This window comes from Channa argus, chromosome 15 (assembly GCF_033026475.1).
Source record: "Channa argus isolate prfri chromosome 15, Channa argus male v1.0, whole genome shotgun sequence".
Classification (NCBI taxonomy): Eukaryota; Metazoa; Chordata; class Actinopteri; order Anabantiformes; family Channidae; genus Channa; species Channa argus.
In genome coordinates this window covers 21659643-21686050 of record NC_090211.1, presented here as the reverse complement: position 1 = coordinate 21686050, position 26408 = coordinate 21659643, and the positions used below count along the sequence as shown (strand labels likewise).

The 26408-nt window shown below is 40.3% G+C and overlaps 2 protein-coding genes and 1 long non-coding RNA gene across 3 annotated transcripts; all 3 read right to left on the bottom strand.

Annotated features, from left to right (window-relative positions):
- Positions 1-239: 239 nt before the first annotated feature.
- LOC137100530 (uncharacterized) lies at positions 240-1366 on the bottom strand. The gene is made up of 3 exons (XR_010910925.1): positions 1236-1366; positions 937-1049; positions 240-597 (listed from the first exon to the last, which is right to left on the bottom strand). It is a non-coding gene; the product is annotated as an uncharacterized lncRNA (long non-coding RNA).
- A 711-nt stretch (positions 1367-2077) lies between these two features.
- Positions 2078-7731, bottom strand: LOC137100159 (cell surface glycoprotein MUC18-like). The gene is made up of 13 exons (XM_067477796.1): positions 7683-7731; positions 6677-6810; positions 5851-6079; positions 5680-5750; positions 5499-5586; positions 5028-5195; positions 4797-4924; positions 4329-4473; positions 4086-4201; positions 3801-3942; positions 3334-3504; positions 2747-2908; positions 2078-2187 (listed from the first exon to the last, which is right to left on the bottom strand). The coding sequence occupies exons 1-13, from the start codon at positions 7729-7731 to the stop codon at positions 2078-2080; spliced, it is 1713 nt and encodes a 570-aa protein (XP_067333897.1).
- Positions 7732-12536: 4805 nt separating this feature from the next.
- LOC137100529 (cell surface glycoprotein MUC18-like) lies at positions 12537-25905 on the bottom strand. Its single transcript, XM_067478398.1, has 15 exons — positions 25842-25905; positions 23430-23563; positions 18129-18357; positions 17958-18028; positions 17777-17864; positions 17306-17473; positions 17075-17202; positions 16607-16751; positions 16364-16479; positions 16079-16220; positions 15652-15782; positions 15025-15166; positions 14430-14465; positions 13514-13640; positions 12537-13327 (listed from the first exon to the last, which is right to left on the bottom strand). Exons 1-15 carry the CDS (start codon positions 25903-25905, stop codon positions 13186-13188), a joined length of 1863 nt encoding a protein of 620 aa, XP_067334499.1. The 3' UTR covers positions 12537-13185.
- Positions 25906-26408: the final 503 nt, after the last annotated feature.

Here is a 26408-nt window from a genome sequence, read left to right as displayed (position 1 = left end):
TGACTTTAATGGTCTTAGAAGAATAGATTCTTCTACACATAATTAATGTCTGTAATTTGTTCAAAGTGTTGGTTGAACACTTTATTCTAAATGGATAATAAATGTTTGAATTGATTTGCAGTGAGAAGGGCAGCTTGGGGCCTACTGCTTCTATTCCAACTACTCTTTTATACGTTAGAGACAAATGTCAATAGAAAAGAAATAGCCTGTCTTTAAATCAAACATTTTTATTTGACCTTAGTTTCTTGCAAAGCAGAAACACACAAGCATCCATAAATCACATGTACTCTACTGAATTTACACACATTTTGGAAAAAGAACAATTTCAACATTTATTTTAAAACTTAAAAAAATCAAGAACAAGCAAATAATGTCTTATTGAACAACTTAAAACAAAGACTGAAATCTTCTAACATGTTACATTGTCAGGCCTAACTAGCTCTCAGCGGAAACACAATCAAAAGAGAACAGATCAGAACAAGCACAGGAACAAATGAAGTGTATGATGCAATCACAAAGCAGGCACAGCACATCACCAATCTTTAACCTTTGTCACCTTCACAAACGGTCCAAGGCCACCACCTCCTGCTCCTCCTGCTGGACAAAGGAGTCAGTCGTTAGTGTCAGTGTAAGCCCACCTTCACACACACATACATACACTGCACACACATGACATTACTTAGAAGCTCTGATCTACAGAGGAGGAGGAGGAGGAGTTGCTATGGATCAACATCAGAGAAAACAGGAAGTGTTTGTGAACAAGCCAGTAGTTGGCCAAACTTACCTGAAAGAGAAAATGGGGAAATTATAACCCAGGAATCATTTTTCTAGTGCATTAAAGACGTTCTTAAAGCACATAAGTGAGAAAAATGCAGACATTTTCTCTGTGTGTGGTTCCTGTTTTATCCTCAACTATTCATCCACGACAATAGTTACCTGTTCATCAGGGCCGTTGTTGATGACTCCATGGACTCTAGGTCGACAGTTTCCTTACTCTCTGCAACGTGACCATCTCTATCACGTCATCTTTGGGGGTCCTCTCTGAGGTGCTGTTGACAGAAAGGAGGATTGGCACAATAAGTCTTCCCAGGTCCACTTGACTCATAATTTGAACATTTTGGATACAGTCCCAGGATTTAACAGTGCATTTGTTGAAGACTACATGACGACATTTTCTTTTTCTTTCTGAGGATTAATACATATTTACTGTACTGAGTAGCAGAGACAATACTCACATGTCCAGATTCCCTGAGCGTCCAGGTGGGATAATTCCCTTCCTATACAGGAAGTAGAGGACACTGCTGATGGCCAGCAGCAGCAGACACAGTATGATGACTACTATGATCACCCCACTGCCCTTAGCTGCATGAACACACAAACACAGAGAGCAAGAAAATCCTGTTAGTTCACTTCATCTAACAATTGTTCTCATCTCTGAGCTGCTACTTTGACAGCTGCGGTGTTTAAGAGGATTTGACCTTTGCTTCACTGTGTACCAACCACATAAAATAGTTTGGTTTCTTTATTTGTAGAGCACTTTTTGGCTTATCTTTGAATACATCCATACATACATACATTCCTCCAGCTACTCCAGTTTTCTCCCACAGTCCAAAGACATGATGTTAGGTTAATTGGTGACTAAATGACCTGTAGCAGTGAATGTGATTGTGATGATGGTCTTTCTCTGTATGTCTCTCTGTGATGGCCCTGAGACAGACTGGAGACCTGTCCGGGCTGTACCCTGCCTCTCACCCAATGACTTCAGCCCCCTTTTCCTGAATTCTATTGTTCAGATCAGATGTTTGAATTTGTTAAAAACTAAGATTGTGGTATTTATTCTATCACGCATACATATTTTATTATACATGATTGATTATTAGATTTTCCACTAGTAAACACTAGTTTCCTCTGATTGTACAAGTATTTTTAGTTAAGTCAAACTGATCATGTAACACCTGGAAGAGGTTCAGCCCCTCAGGACATCAGTGGATATTTAGACAAGCAAACAAACATTTATTTTATTAATATTTCTCAAGAGAGAATCAACACTACATGTATTCAGCTTATTTTTGTTTTTTCAAAATTCCGGGACATAAAAGGGGAAAGGGGAAAAGGCATCTGACAAAAGAGCTGTCAGGGCAAAACTCTTACCAGGAGTGAAGGGAGCTGGTGTGGTGACACTGGGAACTGTGAGGAAGAAAAACAACACTTAGAGAGTGAGAGTTTGTCCAAGTAAAGGATTAACAAAATTGGTTTTCAGAGCCTTTAAACTTGATTTAGCAGTTTAAACCTTAATGAGCATTGAGGTCACCCTACGTCTCCTAGTTCATCCCCTAATGTACAATCGCTAGTTTGGTCCCTAGTTAGAAGCCACATTCTACTGCCTGTACCATTAAAGCCCGACAGTGACCAAAACTTTTCAAACAGGCTTTGAAACTTTCAATCCAAAATAACTCAAATGCTGTATGAAAAACCTTTTGCTGGTTATTCCAGATTTCATACACTTAGAATTGGTGAAACACATACAGAAGCACAATGTTCTGACTTTACTGTGGTTGTGCTATTTTGTTTGTTTTTTTCCAATATGATGGAAAAATGAATAACATGAAATCAATTCAACAATTCAAAACCTGGTTGTTCCCTGCACTAGAGAACTGAGAATAAAGATTAATGGTTCACTCGCTAAATGGCCCCTTTTTTAATAATCCATCCACTCATACATGGAAAGTGAGAGAGAAGCTCTTACTGGCTTTAATGTTGAAAGCTTTGACTTCAGTGCCCACGTCATTGGAAACGTTGCAAAGAGCTCTGATGTCCGAGGTGACATTTACTGACACCACACTCTGAGCCACGTACTCGTTCGACTTTCTTACCACCTCCTTCCAGTTCTGTGGAGACACAAACACACCTTGTTGATGAAGAAACCATGTGTTTTATATTGGCACAATAGAAATGCTCTTCACAGCTGGTATAACTACAGTTGGGTGCAAAGCTTTGCATCTGTACCAGAACAAACGTTTCTTCATGAGAAGTGAAAGTGAGTGGAATTTTCATCCCATCAGGCTGCGTATCTCATTTGAATTTAAAGCAAACATCATCTTAAATAATGACACTCTTTGTATTCTCTTTGTATTCATTCAGAAATAATGGCTCCTGCACCTACAGAGAAACGATCTATGTACAAGAAGAAAGCAGGAAACTCTACAATGACTAGAATCAGCCCCCAAATCTGGGTAAGTTGGAAGTCGGACTCTACCATGAGAGAAATTTGAGGGCTTCAATGAAAAACACTGCTCCCACCATTGACATGACTACAAACAAAGCTCCTCTAACAGAAGCAGGTTAGTGCTGTGTCGTGAGCCTTCTTGGTGACCTGGGTGCCGATGATGTTCCAGGAGATGCTGGGCAGTGGAGAGCCTTCAGCCTCACAACTCAGGTTCACCATCCTGCCTATTGCCTCCTCCAGCTGCACTTCCTGATCCTCTCCAACCAGCTGGGGACCACCTAGACACACCCACACACACATATATTTGCTGAGTGACATAAAGCATTTCCTCAGCCCTTTGCCCTCACCTCACCTTAGAATTGAAATTCTTAACCCTCAAACATCCCAGTTCATATCTACTCTCCTTTAATGCTGAGCTAGTGTCAGTGGAAGTCAACGCTTCCTGCACAGATGTTTCACATGAAAAGCCCTCCAGTGACCTGAAAGGGTCCAGTTCACCTTTTTATGGTAGGTTTGGAATGTGAGAAAAAGAGGAGGAGGTGGCTGAGCTAGGGAGCCGTGTGGGGCCACTGACCTCGTACAATGATGTGAACAGAGCCGCTGCTGTGCAAGGCCGGGAAGGAGGGAGCAGAGACCTCACAATGGTACTGTCCTGTTGTTCCATAGGTGGCGTCCTGCAGGTGCAGTGTGTTTCCCGTGCCTACCTGCTTCCCATCCTACACACATGTAAACCATAAACACACACACTAATGCAGCTATTTATTAGCTTTCACATCATCTAAACATATTCATTATCCTTTTCTTTTCTACTGTTTTCAGTAAGATTTTCAATCCAGTCTCTGGTCTACTGTGTACATACCTTGTACCAGACAGTGTGTGTTTTCAGAGAGGACAGGGCATTGCAGGTTGCAGTCAGATCTTCCCCTTTGAGCATCACCTCTGAGTCTTTTGGCACCACAACAGCTGGGTCCAAATCTGAACACAACAAACAGCAAAGAAAAGGAAATCAAATGCTGTAGGAATGGATTTATCGCTTTCTTTCACATGAGACAATCAGTATGGAGGTGGAGTCTTTGTGTGTGTGTGTGAGGCCACTTCTCACAGTGCACAGGGAGCTGAATTTCTCCTTTGACGTCTGCGTATTCGTCAGAGTCCACAGGGCGACACTGATAGATTCCGCTGTGGTTTCGTGACACCGGTGACAGGATCAACACGTGGCCACTGCTCTCCAAGTCCACATCCTGGTCCTGCTCAAAAATGAATGAAAGTTGTCATCTCTGTCCATGTTGTGGAATGTTACTAGCTAACGCCAACAATCTCAAGGGGACAGGGAGTGTAAAAAGAATAGTTTCCCTAACCTTACTGGATTTCAAGTTTTAATGTTGCACACTGCATGTGATACTCATCATGTGGTGAAACAATGCAGCTGCAATTCCCAACAGACTCCATTAGGGGGATTCAGTGGGCCGACAATATATTTAGGCCCAATATCTAAACCCACGGTATTTGAAAGTAGAGATGGAGGCAGACAAGGCCGAACCGATATTACACCACGTACTGTGAAACTTACTTGTTTTCTGTGGAAAATGAAGGATGGAGGGGGGTTGCCGTCACCATGGCAACGCAGCTCCACTGTATCCCCCTCTTTGACCAAGCCCTGGGGCGACTCCCTCCACATCTCCACCTTGGTGCTAGGGTCTAAACACACACACACACACACTCAAATTAAGAAGGCTTATTCAGCGAGCTGCTAAAGTCATTTTACAAGGTCATTTCCAAGAAAGGCTCAACGTTAACTCACAGTAAACAGTGATGTTGACGCTGTTGGACTCCAACGTTCTGACGCCTCCTGGGACAAAGAAGCTGACCTCACAGGAGAAATAGGCATCTTCATCCTCCCTCACCGCTTTATACTCCAATGTGCTCTGGACGGAGAAAAAGCCTCTGGGATCTCTGCTCACATTTGCATCTGTCAAACACAATACAGATGTTTAGTGTAACAATGGACAGAAGTTCTATGAAACTGACACCTATTGCTGTAGAGGTCACAAAGTGCATATTCCAACTGTTTCTCTGTCGCTGTCAGCTGGTAATTAGGTGATCTAGACATCTGGTCCTCATGATTACAACCCTGGCAAGACTACAGCTGCTATCAGGCTTTAATAGAAACACACTGATGCTTCACATTAACAGCTTCGATTGCTAACAGAAAATTCAAAGTGTGATACAGGTGAGACCCAGACACAGTGTCTCATCTACACTTTGCACTTACGTCCTGCTGAGGACATCAGTGGCATGCTGTTCTTGTACCAGGTGATGTTGGGCTCAGGGAAGCTGTTACGAACCTCACATGATGCAACCTGGATGGAAAGTCACATTGGCCAATCTTTAGCAGCACTGTACAGGAAACTTGATTTCAGGGACTAACAGTGTCTAAGATTAAGTAGGCCCACCTTAGATGGCATCTCATTGGTCACAGATATTCCTGTCATAACATCCTTGATCACTGGGGCGTCTGGAGGAGCTGAGTTAGAAAAAGAATAATTACAAATCTTACAGATTGGAATGTTCCTTTAAACAACAGCTATTTTGAAATCCATTTAATGTTTGGTGGGTTTCCTTACCAAACACTCTGAGATCGGTCGTGACCACAGCAAACCCAAAGACCTTCTCCTGCACGTGGCAGATAAACTGCCTGTTGTCAGAGAGCTGGACATTCTGGATGGTGAGTTGAGCTTCCTGATGGTCCAAAGTCACATTGATCCGATCACTGTAGTCAGTGTTGTCGACTACTTTCTGTTTTTTGTCATCACCGTAGAAGATCAGTTTCCGAGAGACCCTTATGTCAGATGTCTGCAGAAAAGAGGACATGTAGTCAGGCTGACACATCACCTTTAACTGTGTATCATGGAGTAAAATGCTGAGTAAAATGTGTGTCCAGCTGACTGCTGCTGTGAAACAAACATACAATGTGAGCCATCGCTCAGCTGAGTCATAACATACGATATTGATTGATAGATTCTATGAGCTCAGCCCTGAATGACACATTATTCAACACTACACTGATAGAAAAGTTATTCACTCACACAGCCTGTGTGTCTCCTTTGTCCTGACAATATGATTAAAGTGAACACAATCAAAAGCTGCCTGCAGGACAAACATTGATGTTGATGTAAAATTTCCATTGGAAATAAATTCTCTCTTATAAAAAAATGGTTTTATTGTTATGCTGCATTATAGCTTAGATTTGTCTGTGGTTTATTTTATGTTTTCAACATTTTTTATCCTTTTTTACTGTTGCGTCGACAATGAGGGAGGCAATTAAATAGCCTGATGATTCAATTACAGTTGTGGGTCACTGGCCATGATTCAAATTACTGACTTTTAAGCAGCAGACCTACACAAGAAGTGAGCAGTTGAATTGTGTCAGAGAGTTTCAGTTATACTCACCACAAACCACTGGACAAATAAATCACTGGGCTGATTGTTCCCATCAGTGACGTTATACTGGCAGAGGATTTGAGCAGAGTCACCCAGGTAAACCTCAACAGTCTCCTGTGTTGTCAGCTCCACCTTTGTCCAGGCTGAAAAACACATAGACATGCACATAAATCCACTACACAGTCAGCATTGGTTCTTCCTGACCTACATCTAATTCTGATTATGACCCTCAATCCTAATTGTGCTCACATCTGGCTTTAGATTCCCTGCATTCATTAACAGGAAAGGTCAGTACAGTCCCTGATCCCTCCCTCGACTGTAACTTCTTATAGCAGCCCATGGATTTGTCATCACAGTCTAAGAAAAAGTGTCACTTTACTGCTGAATTTTTAATGTCATGAAATAATGTATCTGTGAGTACAAATCATCTGAAGGTGGAATTATCAAGCTCCTCAAAAGTGGAACTTAAGCTCGGTTTAGTCTTTAGGACTACAATTAAAAACTATCTTCTATTAATATGGGTTAACTTTAGCTGCACTTTACAGATGTATTATGTTGGAAACTGTCACAGTTTAGTGTTGGCAAATACTGAGGGACACAAAAGAACAAGAGCACAAACATAGACATTTACTTTTGAATAAGTGTTTTAAATATGAAGAAAACCACTTTGCAAGACCGAGACCTTGGTGTTTTAAGAGTCCAGCTGCCACCCTGCTGCTCCCCCCCCACCACCCTGTCAGCCCTCCTCACAAACAATCATTTTCTGGCCTGTGCTCGGCCAACCGTTCCTTTTTTTTTTGAGCATTCAAATATCAGGACCTTGATAGTTACTGAATTAGAATAATCAGCACAGACAATATTTCAGCAATGCAATGTTTTTACTGGAATTATGCTTAATTTTCTTAATATTCTGTTAAGACATGTTTGTCATACAAAATACAATCTAAATACAATCTAATTGAAAAATCTTCATATATTCCTTAAGTACTGGAAAACAGGACTTTGTTTAACTCACCCATATAGATGAGGAGAAAAACCACAAATGTTCTTTTCAGGAAAGCCATGTCCGCGTTGCTCGTCGTATCACACCAAAGTGGCTTCTTTACTTGAACTTACCAGAAACCCGCAGGAACTAGAATCGAAGTATCTTTCTATTCAAAGGCAGCTTATCAGTCATGTAACAGTTTCAGCATTCTTTGCGTTTCTTACGTCACCAAAAGTTTAATCGGAATGTTGCAAAATTGATACAAATGTAATAAAATCATTCTTTTACATCATTTAATAATTTAAACTGGCTGTATGAACATAAGAAAAATAAAATGGTGAGAACACATTAAAGTAACAACCACAAACAACAAAATATATTTTTTATTAAATGGCCAAAATCACATGGGTAACAATAATAACTACCTGGAATCACATCTGATAGTTTTTAAGTAATAATCTCAATTAAGAGCTGGAAAACTACATGTTAATTGAATAATAATATTGCAGCTCCTCAGCATTGAGGCATTTTAAATCATAGTAGCTGTATAGGTCACAAAGCCAGGCCCCTTTATGTCAGCAGATATAAAGCTTTTCCTCTGTTAGTCTTGTTCTTTTAGGATATTAAAAAGGTGCATCTTGTTATCTTGCCTGAGAACCTGAGGGCACCACAGACTGTGGACTGTTTCAAAAAACAGTTAAAGACTTTTTTGTTTAGAAAAGCATTTTAAAGTGATCATTTTAAAATGATCATTACTTTTTACTTTAATGCTGTGCTATTCTATGTTTTATATGTTTTGTAGGCTTTACATGTTTTATGTTTTATTCCTGGTCTTAATCCGCTTGTGTAGCACTTTGAGATTTGTTAGCAAATGTAAAGCGCTTTATAAATAAAATGAATAATAATTATTATTATTATTATTATTATTATTATTATTATTATAAACTGCTTTGATTGACAGCTGAAATGAGATGTGCCAGAGGAGAAGAGGAAGCAAAGCGATATTTAAAGAAAAGCTTAAACATTTTTAATATTGTAAGTTGACCTGATCATGTTGTCAATTCTCACTGAAACAAACTTATTGCAGACAGTGCTGCATATTCTGTTTTATCAAAGAGAATAAAAAAGATAGATCCTTTAAGTGTAGGTCTATGAATATCTGAATATATCTGAATATGAATGAATATGAATATGAATATATCTCATCAATAACTCCATTACTAACCATTTCAATCAATATTTAGTTCAATGATGTTCTTTACTGTTCACAGATCAGGGTTCAATGAGCATAAGTCATAAGCATAAGACCTACATATAAATTACAATAGTTTTATATGCAATTGATAAAAAATTTAAAAATTGTATTTTATATTTGGATTTTTTTTGTTTATGGCGTGATGTGGATAAATTAAAATGAGACATCTCTTCTGTTCATGGTCAAATTGACCCGTTTTAAAGTTAAGAATTTAAAATAATACTTAAAAGTATTTTTTCACTTTGAAACTTTCCTGCTTGGCTTTTTTAGTGTAATCAATCAAAATAAAAATGCTTCAGTTCACATATTTCTAACCCTCGTACATGTTCATGTTACAAAGATACTGTTCGGGTCAATTTGACCCAGTGACAAAATACAAGCTAAAAACAGTCAGAAAAATCAAATACTATTTGTTTCTTTGCAACGATGAGACATAATACACCGCTGTCTCACACTCACACACACTCTTGACTTCATCTTTGAAGTGTGAGAATGCAGGTGTTGACTTTTGACAGGAACCTTCTCAGTTCTCGTAGACAAACTCCACCCACATTGAGTGGTCACTCAGATGTGTATTTGGGGACAAAGACCACTGAATTTCACCATTTTTTGATGTGAATGGCTTCAAAGAAGAGGTCAAGAAAATGTGTGTGTGTGTATGTGTGTGAGACGGGGGTGTATTATGTCTCGTAGTTGCTCTAACACTTGCATCTCGTGAAATGTGAACTTTTCTGATAGGACTTTGCTTTGATGGTTTTTTCCTTGATTTAGATTTTTGCTGCCTTGTACCTCACTTGTAAGTCGCTTTGGATAAAAGCATCTGCTAAATGTAGCTGCTCTAAATGTCAGCTTTCAACAAAGAGACAGAGATAAGGCTGCACTGATACTCACCCACTGATCAGACCCTACAAACAAAAGCTTTTCAGCTCTGTCTATATGATCATGGTAAAGTTAAACTTGCATTGGGAGGCAACACTCCTCCCAAAGCACCAACCTCACAGTTAACATGATACCAACATCTTTAGGAATAAAACCCAAACGAACTACATATGCTACATGTCACTAATCACTAAAAAATACATTCATCTTTAAAAAAAAAAAAAAAAAAGGTTCACAGACTTCAGAACCCAATAAGGTGCTTGAGAACTTCTCAGTTTGAATTAAGTTTATTAAAGAGTGTTATTGTTGGCAAAGCAGGATGATGATGATGATGATGATGATGTTGCCCTACGTCTCGCTGGATGGCGCTGATCTCCAGTCTATGAGGGAGACGAGCTGAGTCTGGAGGGAAGTTAGGGATCTTACGGGGAGGGGTGGAGTATGGTCCTGGCAGTGTGTGCGTGGAACGGAGCCGTGGTGGATCTTCAATCCCTCACGTGGAGGGAACTCCACAAACCTTAGTGAAACAATATTCAAAAACCCCCAAATCCCCTTTGAGTGAATATTAATACTTGGTAACACTGAAGAAGTCCGTGATGCTTGATTCAATAAACATCAGTCTGAGCTTCACAGGTAGGAAATCACATGGAGAGACAAACACTTATGCACGTGAATCAAACATGGACATGACATGGAAAACATTCCCTTTGGTTGGCATGGTTACAAGGGTCCGTGATGAAACCTTAGCAGTACTCACAATCCTTAGCGTCATTTAGATAGTCGGCACCAGAGAGAGTCAATATGGAGCCGTTACTCCCTAACACAGAGCGGCAGGCGGAGTCAGGTCAACACACGCACCGTGGATCGCAACGATGAACTCTCATGAAGGCTGGAAAGTCGCGGTGATCACGCAGACAATGTGACAGCTCGGTGAGGGAACTGAGGAGGTATATAAGCAAAGTGATGAGAGCAGGTGAAACCGATTACCGGAAGTATTACAGGAAGTGGCTGCAAAATAAGAGTCCTGAGGGAGGAAGTGAACTCGGGGATCCTGACATTTTTAGATGAAAGCAAATGATGGCAGAGAGGAATGAGCCTACAGAACATCAGACTTTGGCTTCACAATCAGTACTTTGCCCGTGTTATTGACTGTGAGTGTGGAGGTAGAGATGAGTTTTCCTAAAATGTAGGAGTCCATAAAATGAACATGACTTGTTTTGTCACAGAGAAACCATCCAAAACTTTCAGCAAATCACAAGGCCATCAGCCTTATAATACACTTTTTAATCGCTTTTCTGGTTTCTGAATAATCACAGATTTAGTTTGAGGCACTTTTTGGTGAATGTTCAGCTACAATAAAGGTCTTATGGTGCTGCCTGATTTCTCTGTTCTTCATAGGCTCTTTTTTTTAAACATTGAGTTTCTGTAAAATGTCATAATAAACATTGAAAGTCTAAAAAAAAAACAGTATGTATGTTACAGTGTGAATTTAGGTAATAGGACCCAGAAGAACAGACACAAGGGGAAGGTATAAGATAGTTTATTGATAATGGTGGAAATAGATGATTGGTGATTCAAAGGTTGGGGAGTCTGAGTTCAGGTTGCAGTTTACAGAGCGATAGAAGGGGGGAGATCGAGCATTGTAGCTGGAGACAGCAGGGGATTGAACATACGGTGCACTTGGAACAGGTGAGTGAGTGGGGAGAGCAGAAACAAGCAGAGCAAAAAACAAATGAAATCAAATAGATTTCATACAACAGAGTGAAATGAAGCTGACATATATTTGAAGTTCAAACAACTACCCACCTTTTTCAAATCTAAATCAACCAAACAAGGACAACTGTTTACCCAACATGCAATAATTCATCCAGATAAAATGAAACACTGTTAATAGAAGGAATTAGATTTTTGATTTGAGCCAACATTTTAAGAAGCTCCTTTGATTTATATTTTACATTTTACACTTAGTAAATGCTTGTGGTGCGTCAGAAATATTTAATTCAGTTGGCCAAAAAAATCCATAAGAATCCTTTCAGTCCCACCTCTGTCCCCAAGTCCTTCCTGTGGTCAGTGCCAGAGTGTCTGCTGTCTCCCACACACTCATCCTCACAGTTACTGGTAAACTCTGCTGGTCTGCTGATGAATATCATAGGTGGTATAATATATATAACATAACATAATAATTAGCCTTTTCAATATGAACTAAAAAGTTCTCTTCATTACTTTATTGCTGTGTACATTTTAATAATACTCCACATTCATTTGCTGCCACGTTTTATTTCTTCATTGGATCTGTGTGGTTTGTCCATTATGACTAAAAGCCATTGGATGCTGCATCTCTGTTCACTGTATCTATAGATTATTTTGAAGAATATTTTTGGAAATGTGGAAAGAGCATTTCTCAGTCCAAAGTGAACAAAAGTGATCTCACACCACCTCTGAAATGCACTAAATAACCATCTTCCTTTATACAATATGCTGATCATCCACAACATTAATATGACTGTTTGACTTTAATGGTCTTAGAAGAATAGATTCTTCTACACATAATTAATGTCTGTAATTTGTTCAAAGTGTTGGTTGAACACTTTATTCTAAATGGATAATAAATGTTTGAATTGATTTGCAGTGAGAAGGGCAGCTTGGGGCCTACTGCTTCTATTCCAACTACTCTTTTATACGTTAGAGACAAATGTCAATAGAAAAGAAATAGCCTGTCTTTAAATCAAACATTTTTATTTGACCTTAGTTTCTTGCAAAGCAGAAACACACAAGCATCAATAAATCACATGTACTCTACTGAATTTACACACATTTTGGAAAAAGAACAATTTCAACATTAAGTTTTAAACTAAAGCAAATAATGTATTATTTACCAACTTAAAACAAAGAGAAAACATGTGATTAGTGTTAATGCTGCAAATGTGAGCATTGTTAAAATCAGACTGACACCACATTACTTACAAGCTCTGTTATGTGAAATAACTCCTGCTCCTATGGATCAAAACAATAAACAATAATAATAACAAACAATAATAACAAACCAATAGTTGGCCAAACTTATCTGAAAGAGAAAATGAGGAAACTTTGACCCCTGAATCATTTTGCTAGTGCATTAAAGACGTATTTATCTCTAAATTTCAGCCCCAGAACATTGCATTATTTCTACAAAGAGCAAATATTAGTTTTCTGCATGTTGGCAGCTGGTGCACATTTATGAGACAAATCACAAAACTACACATCCCCATTCATTTAGATTTCTCTTGTGCCTTCTTCAGGTCTGACCTCACAACGTAGCCCCACGACTGGTGTAACACAAGAAAAGTAAACATGTCTGTTGGGGAATAATGAACATTGCAGCCTCATTTTTGTGGTTTGTGGTTCCTGTTTTATCCTGAACTATTCATCCACTACAATAGCTAACTGGTCATCAGGGCCATTTCTGTCTCTGTTGATGAGCATTAGGTCGACAGATTCCTCATTATCTTCAATGTTCTTCATCTCTATCACAATGTCATTTATGGCGGTCTCCTCTGAGATGCTGTTGACAGAAAGAAGGATTGGCACAATAAGTCTTCCCAGGTCCACTTGACTCATAATTTGAACATTTTGGATACAGTCCCAGGATTTAACAGTGCATTTGTTGAAGACTACATGACGACATTTTCTTTTTCTTTCTGAGGATTAATACATATTTACTGTACTGAGTAGCAGAGACAATACTCACATGTCCAGATTCCCTGAGCGTCCAGGTGGGATAATTCCCTTCCTATACAGGAAGTAGAGGACACTGCTGATGGCCAGCAGCAGCAGACACAGTATGATGACTACTATGATCACCCCACTGCCCTTAGCTGCATGAACACACAAACACAGAGAGCAAGAAAATCCTGTTAGTTCACTTCATCTAACAATTGTTCTCATCTCTGAGCTGCTACTTTGACAGCTGCGGTGTTTAAGAGGATTTGACCTTTGCTTCACTGTGTACCAACCACATAAAATAGTTTGGTTTCTTTATTTGTAGAGCACTTTTTGGCTTATCTTTGAATACATCCATACATACATACATTCCTCCAGCTACTCCAGTTTTCTCCCACAGTCCAAAGACATGATGTTAGGTTAATTGGTGACTAAATGACCTGTAGCAGTGAATGTGATTGTGATGATGGTCTTTCTCTGTATGTCTCTCTGTGATGGCCCTGAGACAGACTGGAGACCTGTCCGGGCTGTACCCTGCCTCTCACCCAATGACTTCAGCCCCCTTTTCCTGAATTCTATTGTTCAGATCAGATGTTTGAATTTGTTAAAAACTAAGATTGTGGTATTTATTCTATCACGCATACATATTTTATTATACATGATTGATTATTAGATTTTCCACTAGTAAACACTAGTTTCCTCTGATTGTACAAGTATTTTTAGTTAAGTCAAACTGATCATGTAACACCTGGAAGAGGTTCAGCCCCTCAGGACATCAGTGGATATTTAGACAAGCAAACAAACATTTATTTTATTAATATTTCTCAAGAGAGAATCAACACTACATGTATTCAGCTTATTTTTGTTTTTTCAAAATTCCGGGACATAAAAGGGGAAAGGGGAAAAGGCATCTGACAAAAGAGCTGTCAGGGCAAAACTCTTACCAGGAGTGAAGGGAGCTGGTGTGGTGACACTGGGAACTGTGAGGAAGAAAAACAACACTTAGAGAGTGAGAGTTTGTCCAAGTAAAGGATTAACAAAATTGGTTTTCAGAGCCTTTAAACTTGATTTAGCAGTTTAAACCTTAATGAGCATTGAGGTCACCCTACGTCTCCTAGTTCATCCCCTAATGTACAATCGCTAGTTTGGTCCCTAGTTAGAAGCCACATTCTACTGCCTGTACCATTAAAGCCCGACAGTGACCAAAACTTTTCAAACAGGCTTTGAAACTTTCAATCCAAAATAACTCAAATGCTGTATGAAAAACCTTTTGCTGGTTATTCCAGATTTCATACACTTAGAATTGGTGAAACACATACAGAAGCACAATGTTCTGACTTTACTGTGGTTGTGCTATTTTGTTTGTTTTTTTCCAATATGATGGAAAAATGAATAACATGAAATCAATTCAACAATTCAAAACCTGGTTGTTCCCTGCACTAGAGAACTGAGAATAAAGATTAATGGTTCACTCGCTAAATGGCCCCTTTTTTAATAATCCATCCACTCATACATGGAAAGTGAGAGAGAAGCTCTTACTGGCTTTAATGTTGAAAGCTTTGACTTCAGTGCCCACGTCATTGCAAACGTTGCAAAGAGCTCTGATGTCCGAGGTGACATTTACTGACACCACACTCTGAGCCACGTACTCGTTCGACTTTCTTACCACCTCCTTCCAGTTCTGTGGAGACACAAACACACCTTGTTGATGAAGAAACCATGTGTTTTATATTGGCACAATAGAAATGCTCTTCACAGCTGGTATAACTACAGTTGGGTGCAAAGCTTTGCATCTGTACCAGAACAAACGTTTCTTCATGAGAAGTGAAAGTGAGTGGAATTTTCATCCCATCAGGCTGCGTATCTCATTTGAATTTAAAGCAAACATCATCTTAAATAATGACACTCTTTGTATTCTCTTTGTATTCATTCAGAAATAATGGCTCCTGCACCTACAGAGAAACGATCTATGTACAAGAAGAAAGCAGGAAACTCTACAATGACTAGAATCAGCCCCCAAATCTGGGTAAGTTGGAAGTCGGACTCTACCATGAGAGAAATTTGAGGGCTTCAATGAAAAACACTGCTCCCACCATTGACATGACTACAAACAAAGCTCCTCTAACAGAAGCAGGTTAGTGCTGTGTCGTGAGCCTTCTTGGTGACCTGGGTGCCGATGATGTTCCAGGAGATGCTGGGCAGTGGAGAGCCTTCAGCCTCACAACTCAGGTTCACCATCCTGCCTATTGCCTCCTCCAGCTGCACTTCCTGATCCTCTCCAACCAGCTGGGGACCACCTAGACACACCCACACACACATATATTTGCTGAGTGACATAAAGCATTTCCTCAGCCCTTTGCCCTCACCTCACCTTAGAATTGAAATTCTTAACCCTCAAACATCCCAGTTCATATCTACTCTCCTTTAATGCTGAGCTAGTGTCAGTGGAAGTCAACGCTTCCTGCACAGATGTTTCACATGAAAAGCCCTCCAGTGACCTGAAAGGGTCCAGTTCACCTTTTTATGGTAGGTTTGGAATGTGAGAAAAAGAGGAGGAGGTGGCTGAGCTAGGGAGCCGTGTGGGGCCACTGACCTCGTACAATGATGTGAACAGAGCCGCTGCTGTGCAAGGCCGGGAAGGAGGGAGCAGAGACCTCACAATGGTACTGTCCTGTTGTTCCATAGGTGGCGTCCTGCAGGTGCAGTGTGTTTCCCGTGCCTACCTGCTTCCCATCCTACACACATGTAAACCATAAACACACACACTAATGCAGCTATTTATTAGCTTTCACATCATCTAAACATATTCATTATCCTTTTCTTTTCTACTGTTTTCAGTAAGATTTTCAATCCAGTCTCTGGTCTACTGTGTACATACCTTGTACCAGACAGTGTGTGTTTTCAGAGAGGACAGGGCATTGCAGGTTGCAGTCAGATCTTCCCCTTTGAGCATCACCTCTGAGTCTTTTGGCACCACAACAGCTGGGTCCAAATCTGAACACAACAAACAGCAAAGAAAAGGAAATCAAATGCTGTAGGAATGGATTTATCGCTTTCTTTCACATGAGACAATCAGTATGGAGGTGGAGTCTTTGTGTGTGTGTGTGAGGCCACTTCTCACAGTGCACAGGGAGCTGAATTTCTCCTTTGACGTCTGCGTATTCGTCAGAGTCCAGAGGGCGACACTGATAGATTCCGCTGTGGTTTCGTGACACCGGTGACAGGATCAACACGTGGCCACTGCTCTCCAAGTCCACATCCTGGTCCTGCTCAAAAATGAATGAAAGTTGTCATCTCTGTCCATGTTGTGGAATGTTACTAGCTAACGCCAACAATCTCAAGGGGACAGGGAGTGTAAAAAGAATAGTTTCCCTAACCTTACTGGATTTCAAGTTTTAATGTTGCACACTGCATGTGATACTCATCATGTGGTGAAACAATGCAGCTGCAATTCCCAACAGACTCCATTAGGGGGATTCAGTGGGCCGACAATATATTTAGGCCCAATATCTAAACCCACGGTATTTGAAAGTAGAGATGGAGGCAGACAAGGCCGAACCGATATTACACCACGTACTGTGAAACTTACTTGTTTTCTGTGGAAAATGAAGGATGGAGGGGGGTTGCCGTCACCATGGCAACGCAGCTCCACTGTATCCCCCTCTTTGACCAAGCCCTGGGGCGACTCCCTCCACATCTCCACCTTGGTGCTAGGGTCTAAACACACACACACACACACTCAAATTAAGAAGGCTTATTCAGCGAGCTGCTAAAGTCATTTTACAAGGTCATTTCCAAGAAAGGCTCAACGTTAACTCACAGTAAACAGTGATGTTGACGCTGTTGGACTCCAACGTTCTGACGCCTCCTGGGACAAAGAAGCTGACCTCACAGGAGAAATAGGCATCTTCATCCTCCCTCACCGCTTTATACTCCAATGTGCTCTGGACGGAGAAAAAGCCTCTGGGATCTCTGCTCACATTTGCATCTGTCAAACACAATACAGATGTTTAGTGTAACAATGGACAGAAGTTCTATGAAACTGACACCTATTGCTGTAGAGGTCACAAAGTGCATATTCCAACTGTTTCTCTGTCGCTGTCAGCTGGTAATTAGGTGATCTAGACATCTGGTCCTCATGATTACAACCCTGGCAAGACTACAGCTGCTATCAGGCTTTAATAGAAACACACTGATGCTTCACATTAACAGCTTCGATTGCTAACAGAAAATTCAAAGTGTGATACAGGTGAGACCCAGACACAGTGTCTCATCTACACTTTGCACTTACGTCCTGCTGAGGACATCAGTGGCATGCTGTTCTTGTACCAGGTGATGTTGGGCTCAGGGAAGCTGTTACGAACCTCACATGATGCAACCTGGATGGAAAGTCACATTGGCCAATCTTTAGCAGCACTGTACAGGAAACTTGATTTCAGGGACTAACAGTGTCTAAGATTAAGTAGGCCCACCTTAGATGGCATCTCATTGGTCACAGATATTCCTGTCATAACACCCTTGATCACTGGGGCGTCTGGAGGAGCTGAGTTAGAAAAAGAATAATTACAAATCTCACAGATTGGAATGTTCCTTTAAACAACAGCTAATCTGAAATCCATTTAATGTTTGGTGGGTTTCCTTACCAAACACTCTGAGATCGGTCGTGACCACAGCAAACCCAAAGACCTTCTCCTGCACGTGGCAGATAAACTGCCTGTTGTCAGAGAGCTGGACATTCTGGATGGTGAGTTGAGTTTCCTGATAGTCCAAAGTCACATTGATCCGATCACTGTAGTCAGTGTTGTCGAGTACTTCCTGTCCTTTGTCATCACCGTAGAAGATCGGTTCCAATGAGCCCGTGATGTCAGGTCTCTGGAGAAAAGAGGACATGTAGTCAGGCTGACACATCACCTTTAACTGTGTATCATGGAGTAAAATGCTGAGTAAAATGTGTGTCCAGCTGACTGCTGCTGTGAAACAAACATACAATGTGAGCCATCGCTCAGCTGAGTCAGTCTGATTCAGACACATTTCGTCTTGTTAAAAATCTCAAATTCTCAAATAATTTTGGTTTTTGCATATATTTATTTTTTTGCACTTGTCCTTAATGTCTGTCCCATGTTTCACTGGGACCCATATGTCCCTCAAACTGAATATTAAATCAAAAGTTGTATAATTTCTTCTAACATCACCAGAATAGGTCTTTGTTTTAGGTATTATGGAATGTGGAACAAGTTTTGAAGGTGCTGAAAGCAATAAAGGCATCAATTAGTTATTATTAATACATTTAATTCAACTTCAATTCAACTTTATTTATATAGCGCCAATTCACAACAAAGTCATCTCAGGGCACTTTACAGAATAAAGTCAAGATTATAAAGATATATAAAGAGAACCCAACAATTCCCCCTGGAGCAAGCCATAGGCAACAGTGGAGAGGGAAAACTCCCTTTAACGTAAGAAACCTCCGGCAGAATCATGCTCAGGGTGGACGGCCGTCTGCCTCGACCGGTTGGGGTGAGTGGAAAGGAGAGAGAGAAAAGAACAGAGCAACAAAAGCAACAACAAAACATCGGGCAGATTGGTAGGATCAGTAGCTTCACGCTGGAAGACACACAGCTTCAAAGCCGGGGGACACCTGCAGAAAGGGACAGAGAGAGGGGGACAGAGGAGGACAAAGACAACTACGGGAGAGAACACACAGAGTTAATGACATACAGTGGTGACAATTGCTGGATGAGAGGAGAGGAGAGATGGTCAAGAGGAGGAAAGGAGCTCAGTGCATTGGGGGGTGGGTCCCCCAGCAGTCTAAGCCTATAGCAGCATAACTATAACTAACTATATGCTTTATTAAAAAGGAAGGTTTTAAGCCTAGACTTAAAAGTAGAGAGTGTGTCTGCTTCCCGAATCTGAACTGGGAGCTGGTTCCACAAGAGAGGAGCTTGATAGCTAAAGGCTCTACCTCCCATTCTACTTTTGGAAATTCTGGGAACTACAAGTAGGCCTGCATTCTGAGAGCGAAGTGGTCTACTGGGATGATATGGTGCTATGAGGTCTTCTATATATGATGGAGCCTGACCATTCAGAGCTTTATATGTAAGAAGCAGGGTTTTAAATTCTATTCTAGATTTAATGGGAAGCCAATGGAGAGAAGCTAGTGAAGGTGAAATATGATCTCTCTTGCTAGTTCCAGTCAGCACTCTTGCTGCAGCATTTTGGATTAATTGCAGGCTCTTTAGGGAGTTACTGGGGCATCCTGAAAGTAGGGAATTACAGTAGTCCAACCTAGAGGTAACAAATGCATGGACCAGTTTTTCGGCATCACTTTGAGACAGGATGCTCCTAATTTTGGCAATGTTCCGTAGGTGGAAGAAGGCTGTTCTAGAGATTTGTTATATATGTGAGTTAAAGGACAGATCCTGATCAAAAATAACTCCAAGGTTCCTTGTAGTAGTACTGGAGGCCAGACTTATGCCATCTAGTGTAACAATATGGTTGGACATCATATCTCTGAGATTTTTGGGCCCAAATACTATGACTTCAGTTTTGTCTGAGTTTAAAAGTAAAAAATTGTGGGACATCCAGGCCTTTATGTCTTGTAGGCATGAAGCTTTATTAACAGTGGAAATTTATGGAGTGTTTTCTAATAACGTTGCCTGAAGGAGACATATATAAAGTAAAAAGTATTGGTCCTAACACAGAGCCTTGTGGAACTCCATAGCTAACCTTTGTGTGCATGGAGGATTCATCATTAACATGAACAAATTGAAATCTATCAGACAGATAGGATTTAAACCAACCTAGTGCAGTTCCTTTAATCCCAATTTCATGTTCCAGTCTCTGTAATAAAATGTTATGATCAATGGTATCAAACGCAGCACTAAGATCTAACAGAACAAGTATAGAGATGAGTCCAGTATCTGAGGCCATGAGAAGATCGTTGGTGACTTTTACCAGTGCTGTTTCTGTACTATGATGAACTGTAAATCCTGACTGAAAGTCTTCATACAAATTATTCCTATGAAGGTGATCACATAATTGTTTTGCGACTACTTTTTTAATTATTTTAGAAATAAAGGGGAGATTAGATATTGGTCTGTAATTGGCTAACACACCTGGGTCAAGACAGGGTTTTTTAAGTAGTGGTTTAATTTCAGCTACCTTATAAGCCTGTGGTACATAGCCTGTTTCGAAAGATAGATTGATGATATCTAATATGAACGTAAGGGTAAAGCTTCCTTGAGCAGCTTAGTTGGAATAGGGTCTAGCAGACAGGTTGTTGGTTTAGATGAGGTAATAATAGAAGTTAGCTCAGAGAGATCTATGGGTAAAAAGCAGTCTAACAGGGATTGGGGCCTTATCGATGACTCTAGCACTGCTGTACATGAAGATCTATCTGTAATTTTTGGGGGGAGGATCTGGTGAATTCTTTCTCTAATAGCTACAATTTTATTCATAAAGAAGGTCATGAAGTCATTGCTGCTCAAAGTTAAGGGAATAGTAGGCTGAACAGAACTATGGCTCTTAGTCAGCCTGGCTACAGTGCTGAACAGAAACCGGGGGTTGTTCTTGTTTTCTTCTATTAATGATGAATAATATGCTGTTCTGGCATCACGGAGAGCTTTTTTGTACATTTTTAAACTATTTTTCCCGGCTAAATGAGATTCTTCTAAATTTCTGGAACGCCACTTCCTTTCCAACTTTCGTGTTGCCTGTTTTAAGTTGCGTGTTTCTGAACTATACCATGCAGATCACCTCTGCTGGTTTACTGCCTTCTTTTTCAGAGGGGAAACACTATCGAGTAATGTATGTAGTGATGCTGCAGAATTGTCAGCAAGATAATCTACTTGTGCAGGAGAAACATTAAGGAAACTACTTTCCATTGTATTAACATATGGTGAAGCAAATGATGAAGAAATAATTTCTTTAAATTTGTTGACAGCTTTTTCACTTAAGCATCTGCTATAGTTGAATTTTCCCCTAACTGCTATATAGTCTGTTATTGTAAATTCAAATGTTATTAAAAAATGGTCAGACAGAAGAGAGTTGTGAGGAAATATGGTTAAATTATCCGCTTCAATTCCATACGTAAGGACAAGGTCTAACGTGTGACTAAAACAGTGAGTGGGTTTATTTACATTTTGGGAAAAACAATTGAATCTAATAATGAATTAAACGCAGTGCTCAGGCAGTTACTGTCAGCATCTACATGAATGTTAAAGTCACCCACTATAATGACTTTATCTGTACTAAGCACTAAATCAGATAGAAAATCAGAAAATTCAATCAAAAACTCTGAATAAGGGACTGGAGGACGGTACACGATAACAAATAATAGTGGTTTTTGAGTTTTCCAGTTTGGGTGTGAAAGGCTAAGAGTAAGGCTTTCAAATGAGTTATAACTATGTTTAGGTGTAGGGTTAATTTATAAGCTACAATGGAAGATTGCTGCAACTCCTCCACCTCGACCTGTGCTTCTAGGAACATGATAATTAATATGACTTGGGGGGGTTGACTCATTTAAACTGACATATTCTTCCTGCTGCAACCAAGTTTCAGTGAGACAAAATAAATCGAATTGATGATCACTTATTAAGTCATTTACTAAGAGATTTAGAAGAGAGAGATCTGATATTTAATAATCCACATTTAATAGTTTTGGGGTTTTGTTCTGTAAGAGGAGTAGTCTTAACTTTTATTAGGTTATTATGATTAACTCCTCTTGTTGTCATATTTACTTTATGTAATTTAGGTCGGGGAACAGACACAGTCTCTATAGGTATGTGGGAGTTGTGGGGGGGTGACGGTTGTAAGGACACTGCAGAGAGGCGTGTAGGACTGGATCTCTGCATCCTAGGCCAGCCAGTGGTTGAATGACGACATGCGGGTGTACATGTCGTCACTGGTCAGATTTGGCAGGGGGCCAGAGAGGGAACTGCCGGGGGACAGCTAGCAGGGGCTACGCTATGTCGGCCCGCACCAGCTACCGGGGCCTGACTAGCTGAGTTGTTTTCCATGGTGCGGAGCCGTGCTTCCAATTCCGTGAGCCTCGACTCCAAAGCTGCAAAAACCTTACACTTGTTACATAAACCATTATCACTAAAGGAGGCAGAGGAAAAACTGAACATGAGACACACCGAGCAAGTGAGAGAAGGAGAAACAGAGGGAGACAGAGAAGCCATTGCTAATTGATAACTGCTAAGCTAACGAAGCTAATATAAGTGAAATGTGGAATTTGTAAACTTTAGCTGGTTATGTTTTGCAAAAGCAGGTGCTTGTGTAATACAAGCGTATGTTATGACTAAGTATTAATTCTTGTGTGAAGGAATCACTTATTTAAGTAAAAATAACAGCTACAATTAATCAGTAAACAGTCTGGTAGAAACCCAAGAGCGTGCAGAAACAGGAAGTGACACGATACGCATTTCTTTTGTTTATAAATATACTATAATTATATATAGTTATTACTCTGTGATTACACTTTTAGGATAACATATGATATTGATTGATAGATTCTATGAGCTCAGCCCTGAATGACACATTCTTCAACACTACACTGATAGAAAAGTTATTCACTCACACAGCCTGTGTGTCTCCTTTGTCCTGACAATATGATTAAAGTGAACACAATCAAAAGCTGCCTGCAGGACAAACATTGATGTTGATGTAAAATTTCCATTGGAAATAAATTCTCTCTGATAAAAAAATGGTTTTATTGTTATGCTGCATTATAGCTTAGATTTGTCTGTGGTTTATTTTATGTTTTCAACATTTTTTATCGTTTTTTACTGTTGAGTCGACAATGAGGGAGGCAATTAAATAGCCTGATGATTCACTTACAGTTGTGGGTCACTGGCCATGATTCAAATTACTGACTTTTAAGCAGCAGACCTACACAAGAAGTGAGCAGTTGAATTGTGTCAGAGAGTTTCAGTTATACTCACCACAAACCACTGGACAAATAAATCACTGGGCTGATTGTTCCCATCAGTGACGTTATACTGGCAGAGGATTTGAGCAGAGTCACCCAGGTAAACCTCAACAGTCTCCTGTGTTGTCAGCTCCCCCTTTGTCCAGGCTGAAAAACACATAGACATGCACATAAATCCATTTCACAGTTTGTGTAGGTGCTGAACCATGGTCCCATATTATTTATGAGCCACAAACCTTGTAAACCACAGTATTAACGTCAAAACAATAGAAACATTTCAGTGTAACTTGAACTCAGCATTGGTTCCTGACCTACATCTAATTCTGATTATGACCCTCAATCCTAATTGTGCTCACATCTGGCTTTAGATTTCCTGCATTCATTAACAGGAAAGGTCAGTACAGTCCCTGATTCCTCTCCTTCACTGTCCCTTCTCACAGTTTGATGCTGAATATTATTTGTAACAAACTCATTGTGAAAAAGCTCAGGGTCATTTGTTTAAGCACCAACTGAGTTGGCTGATTACAGAGTCGGTCTTTCTGATGTTTTACATGCTACTGTACATGTACAAATGCTGGTGTTAGTCACTTAACCAGTTATATTTTTTCCTCAAAAGGTGATGTCTAATGCTTTGATAACTACAGCACAGACTAGTCAGATGCTGTAAAGGCGACTTGCTTTGCCTTTGTGTCAGTTATATGATGTTCATGATCTTGTCTTGACATCCAGTTTCCCTAATGATGATTAGGAACTGTGCCCTAAATCAAGATCACAAACACACCCACTGCTCTGAATGTGTCATTGTGAGCATTCACTCTTTGATTGTTTGTCCTGTGTCTGTATCAGGGTTTATTAGCATTCATGTAATGCTCATTCTACAACAAGGCCTGTTTGTGCATCTCTTTCCTTTCATACCATCTGTGAGACATGAGGTGAGCTGTCGAGCGAGTGTGCCATCTCCAATTCACTGGGATCAAACAGCGAACCCCAGCACCCCCCTCACAGCCCCCGCTGAGATGCTCTGAAAGAGACTATCAGAGTGATCACAGTCGTCCACAGACCATAGGGTCAGTGGTTCGATCCCCATTCTCAGCTATGTGTCATAGTGTCCTTGGGCAAGACATTGAACCTCAAGTTGCTCCCAGTGGTCGGTGAGCACCTTGCATGGCAGCCACTGCCATCGCTGTGTGAGTGTGAATGGGAATCAACATTGTAAAGTGCTTTGGATAAAAGTGTTATGTAAGTGGCCATTTACACTGAAAATATGCCCAGTTTATTCTTTACTTGACATATGGCTGGCTGATATTTACAAAAAATATAATCTTGATTTTGTTCATTTTGATGTTGAATGTTTGATCTTGTTAATCAGTAAATGATTTATTTGTTGAGTTAACATTCAACAAACACAAATCAGACAACATGGCGTACTTTTTGTGTTATCAATGACAAACACTTATGAACTGTGTCTGCTTTCATACGTATAGTGCAGCATAATAGGAATGTTGTCTGATTTCTCCCAGTAACATAACTTGTTGTGTGCATGTAGACACAATGAGATTCAAAGGGTCACAACATGTTCACCTTCACTGCAGCATATGACACATTTCACAGATCTACAACTTTTCACAACAAACATGTATTTCAGGTCCAAATAAAGCTTTTGTCCTGAGGAAGTAACACTTTGGCCTATTTCTTTGCAGATGCCTGCCGTTGGTCAGACATAATGTCAAACACAATTATACATGTGTTCAAAACTAATAACCAGCAGCATTGTGTGATACGGGAGGAGGGAGCCGCTCTACACCTACTTCATCTTAAGCTCCAGACTCCAGTTCTCAGGGCTCAGCAGACAATATCCATCACTGTGTGTGTGTGTGTGTGTGTGTGTGTGTGTGTGTGTGTGTGTGTATGTATGTGTGTGTCCACTGTGTCTCATGTGGGAGAAAATCTGTCAGGTAAAGTGTTTGGACACAGCTCTGAAGCTGATCACATGACCTGATTCAGCTGTGTCTGTTACCATGGCAACGACAGCTTTGAACCTGCTGAGTCACTCACTTATGCTCAAGACAGGTTCTAAACTGCTCAGACTTTGCCTCACAAAATGTGCAAAATCCTATTAACAAAATTCAAAAAACTGTGGCAGAAGGCTTCACCAAACACAGTGATATACTTTACTCAAAGATATTTAATAAAATGAAGACAGGCGGTGATTTTAAAACAACCCCCGTTTGTGATTTGAGGAGAATTTCTGGATCTCCGTTATATTGGCTCCAATGAGAGATTCAGACAGCAAAACTTTAAGGGAGGTTGGCTTGAGCGTGTCCCAACAAACAGCAGCTCACTTTACCGCAGTTTATTCCTTCAAATTCTCCGTCACTGACCTTGGAAGAAATTTCTAGAGAGACTTCGGCTTAGTTTAACTTACCGCTGCAGTTAAAGAGGCAGAAATGAAGGAAGAGAGGTAGAAATGTCCTGTGTAGAAAAGCCATGTCTGCACTGCTCGTCGTATCCAGTCCAAAATAAACCCAAGTGGAGCATCAACGAGAAGTTACCATTAGGAGACTGAGAAGGAGCAAGGAGCTCAATTAAAGTCTCAGTCTAACGGGGTCCTTTAATTGTGTGTAGCAGCAGCTTAGCAGTTTTTTCTTCTGCTACAAACTCCCTCTTCCATTTCTGCCTTGGTGGAAAGTCCTCAAGGTCGCGACTAAATAAGCCCCTTGTAGAGCTACGTTTACCTGTGTCCGGTGGTCCAACTATCAACTCCACAGGTCGTTCTATGATAAAACACTGAACATTTATTACCTTGTTGCTCTCGCATCCAATTGCATTAAACTGCCAAGAAAACAGTTTCCCTGACAACTGGTTAGGGAAACTTCAAAGGCAGGTACAATATGTGATGTCTTTGATGATGTCATTGATACGCTGTTTAAAAAAAGTAAAAATATGGTCAAAACTCTGGCAGCACGGGTTGTCATGCAAGGTGCCGGTGATT

Excerpts from the sequence above, each read along its gene's own strand:
- LOC137100159 (XM_067477796.1), bottom strand. The coding sequence starts at position 7,731 with ATGGCTTTCCTGAAAAGAACATTTGTGGTTTTTCTCCTCATCTATATG. Across the intron at positions 5,587-5,679 it reads CCAATGAGATGCCATCTAAG|GTTGCATCATGTGAGGTTCG; the intron begins GTGGGCCTACTT and ends CTTTCCATCCAG. Across the intron at positions 3,943-4,085 it reads CACACACTGTCTGGTACAAG|GATGGGAAGCAGGTAGGCAC; the intron begins GTATGTACACAG and ends ACATGTGTGTAG.
- LOC137100529 (XM_067478398.1), bottom strand. The coding sequence starts at position 25,905 with ATGGCTTTTCTACACAGGACATTTCTACCTCTCTTCCTTCATTTCTGC. Across the intron at positions 23,564-25,841 it reads CTGCCTCTTTAACTGCAGCG|CCTGGACAAAGGGGGAGCTG; the intron begins GTAAGTTAAACT and ends TGTGTTTTTCAG. Across the intron at positions 14,466-15,024 it reads AGCTTTCAACATTAAAGCCA|TTCCCAGTGTCACCACACCA; the intron begins GTAAGAGCTTCT and ends TCTTCCTCACAG.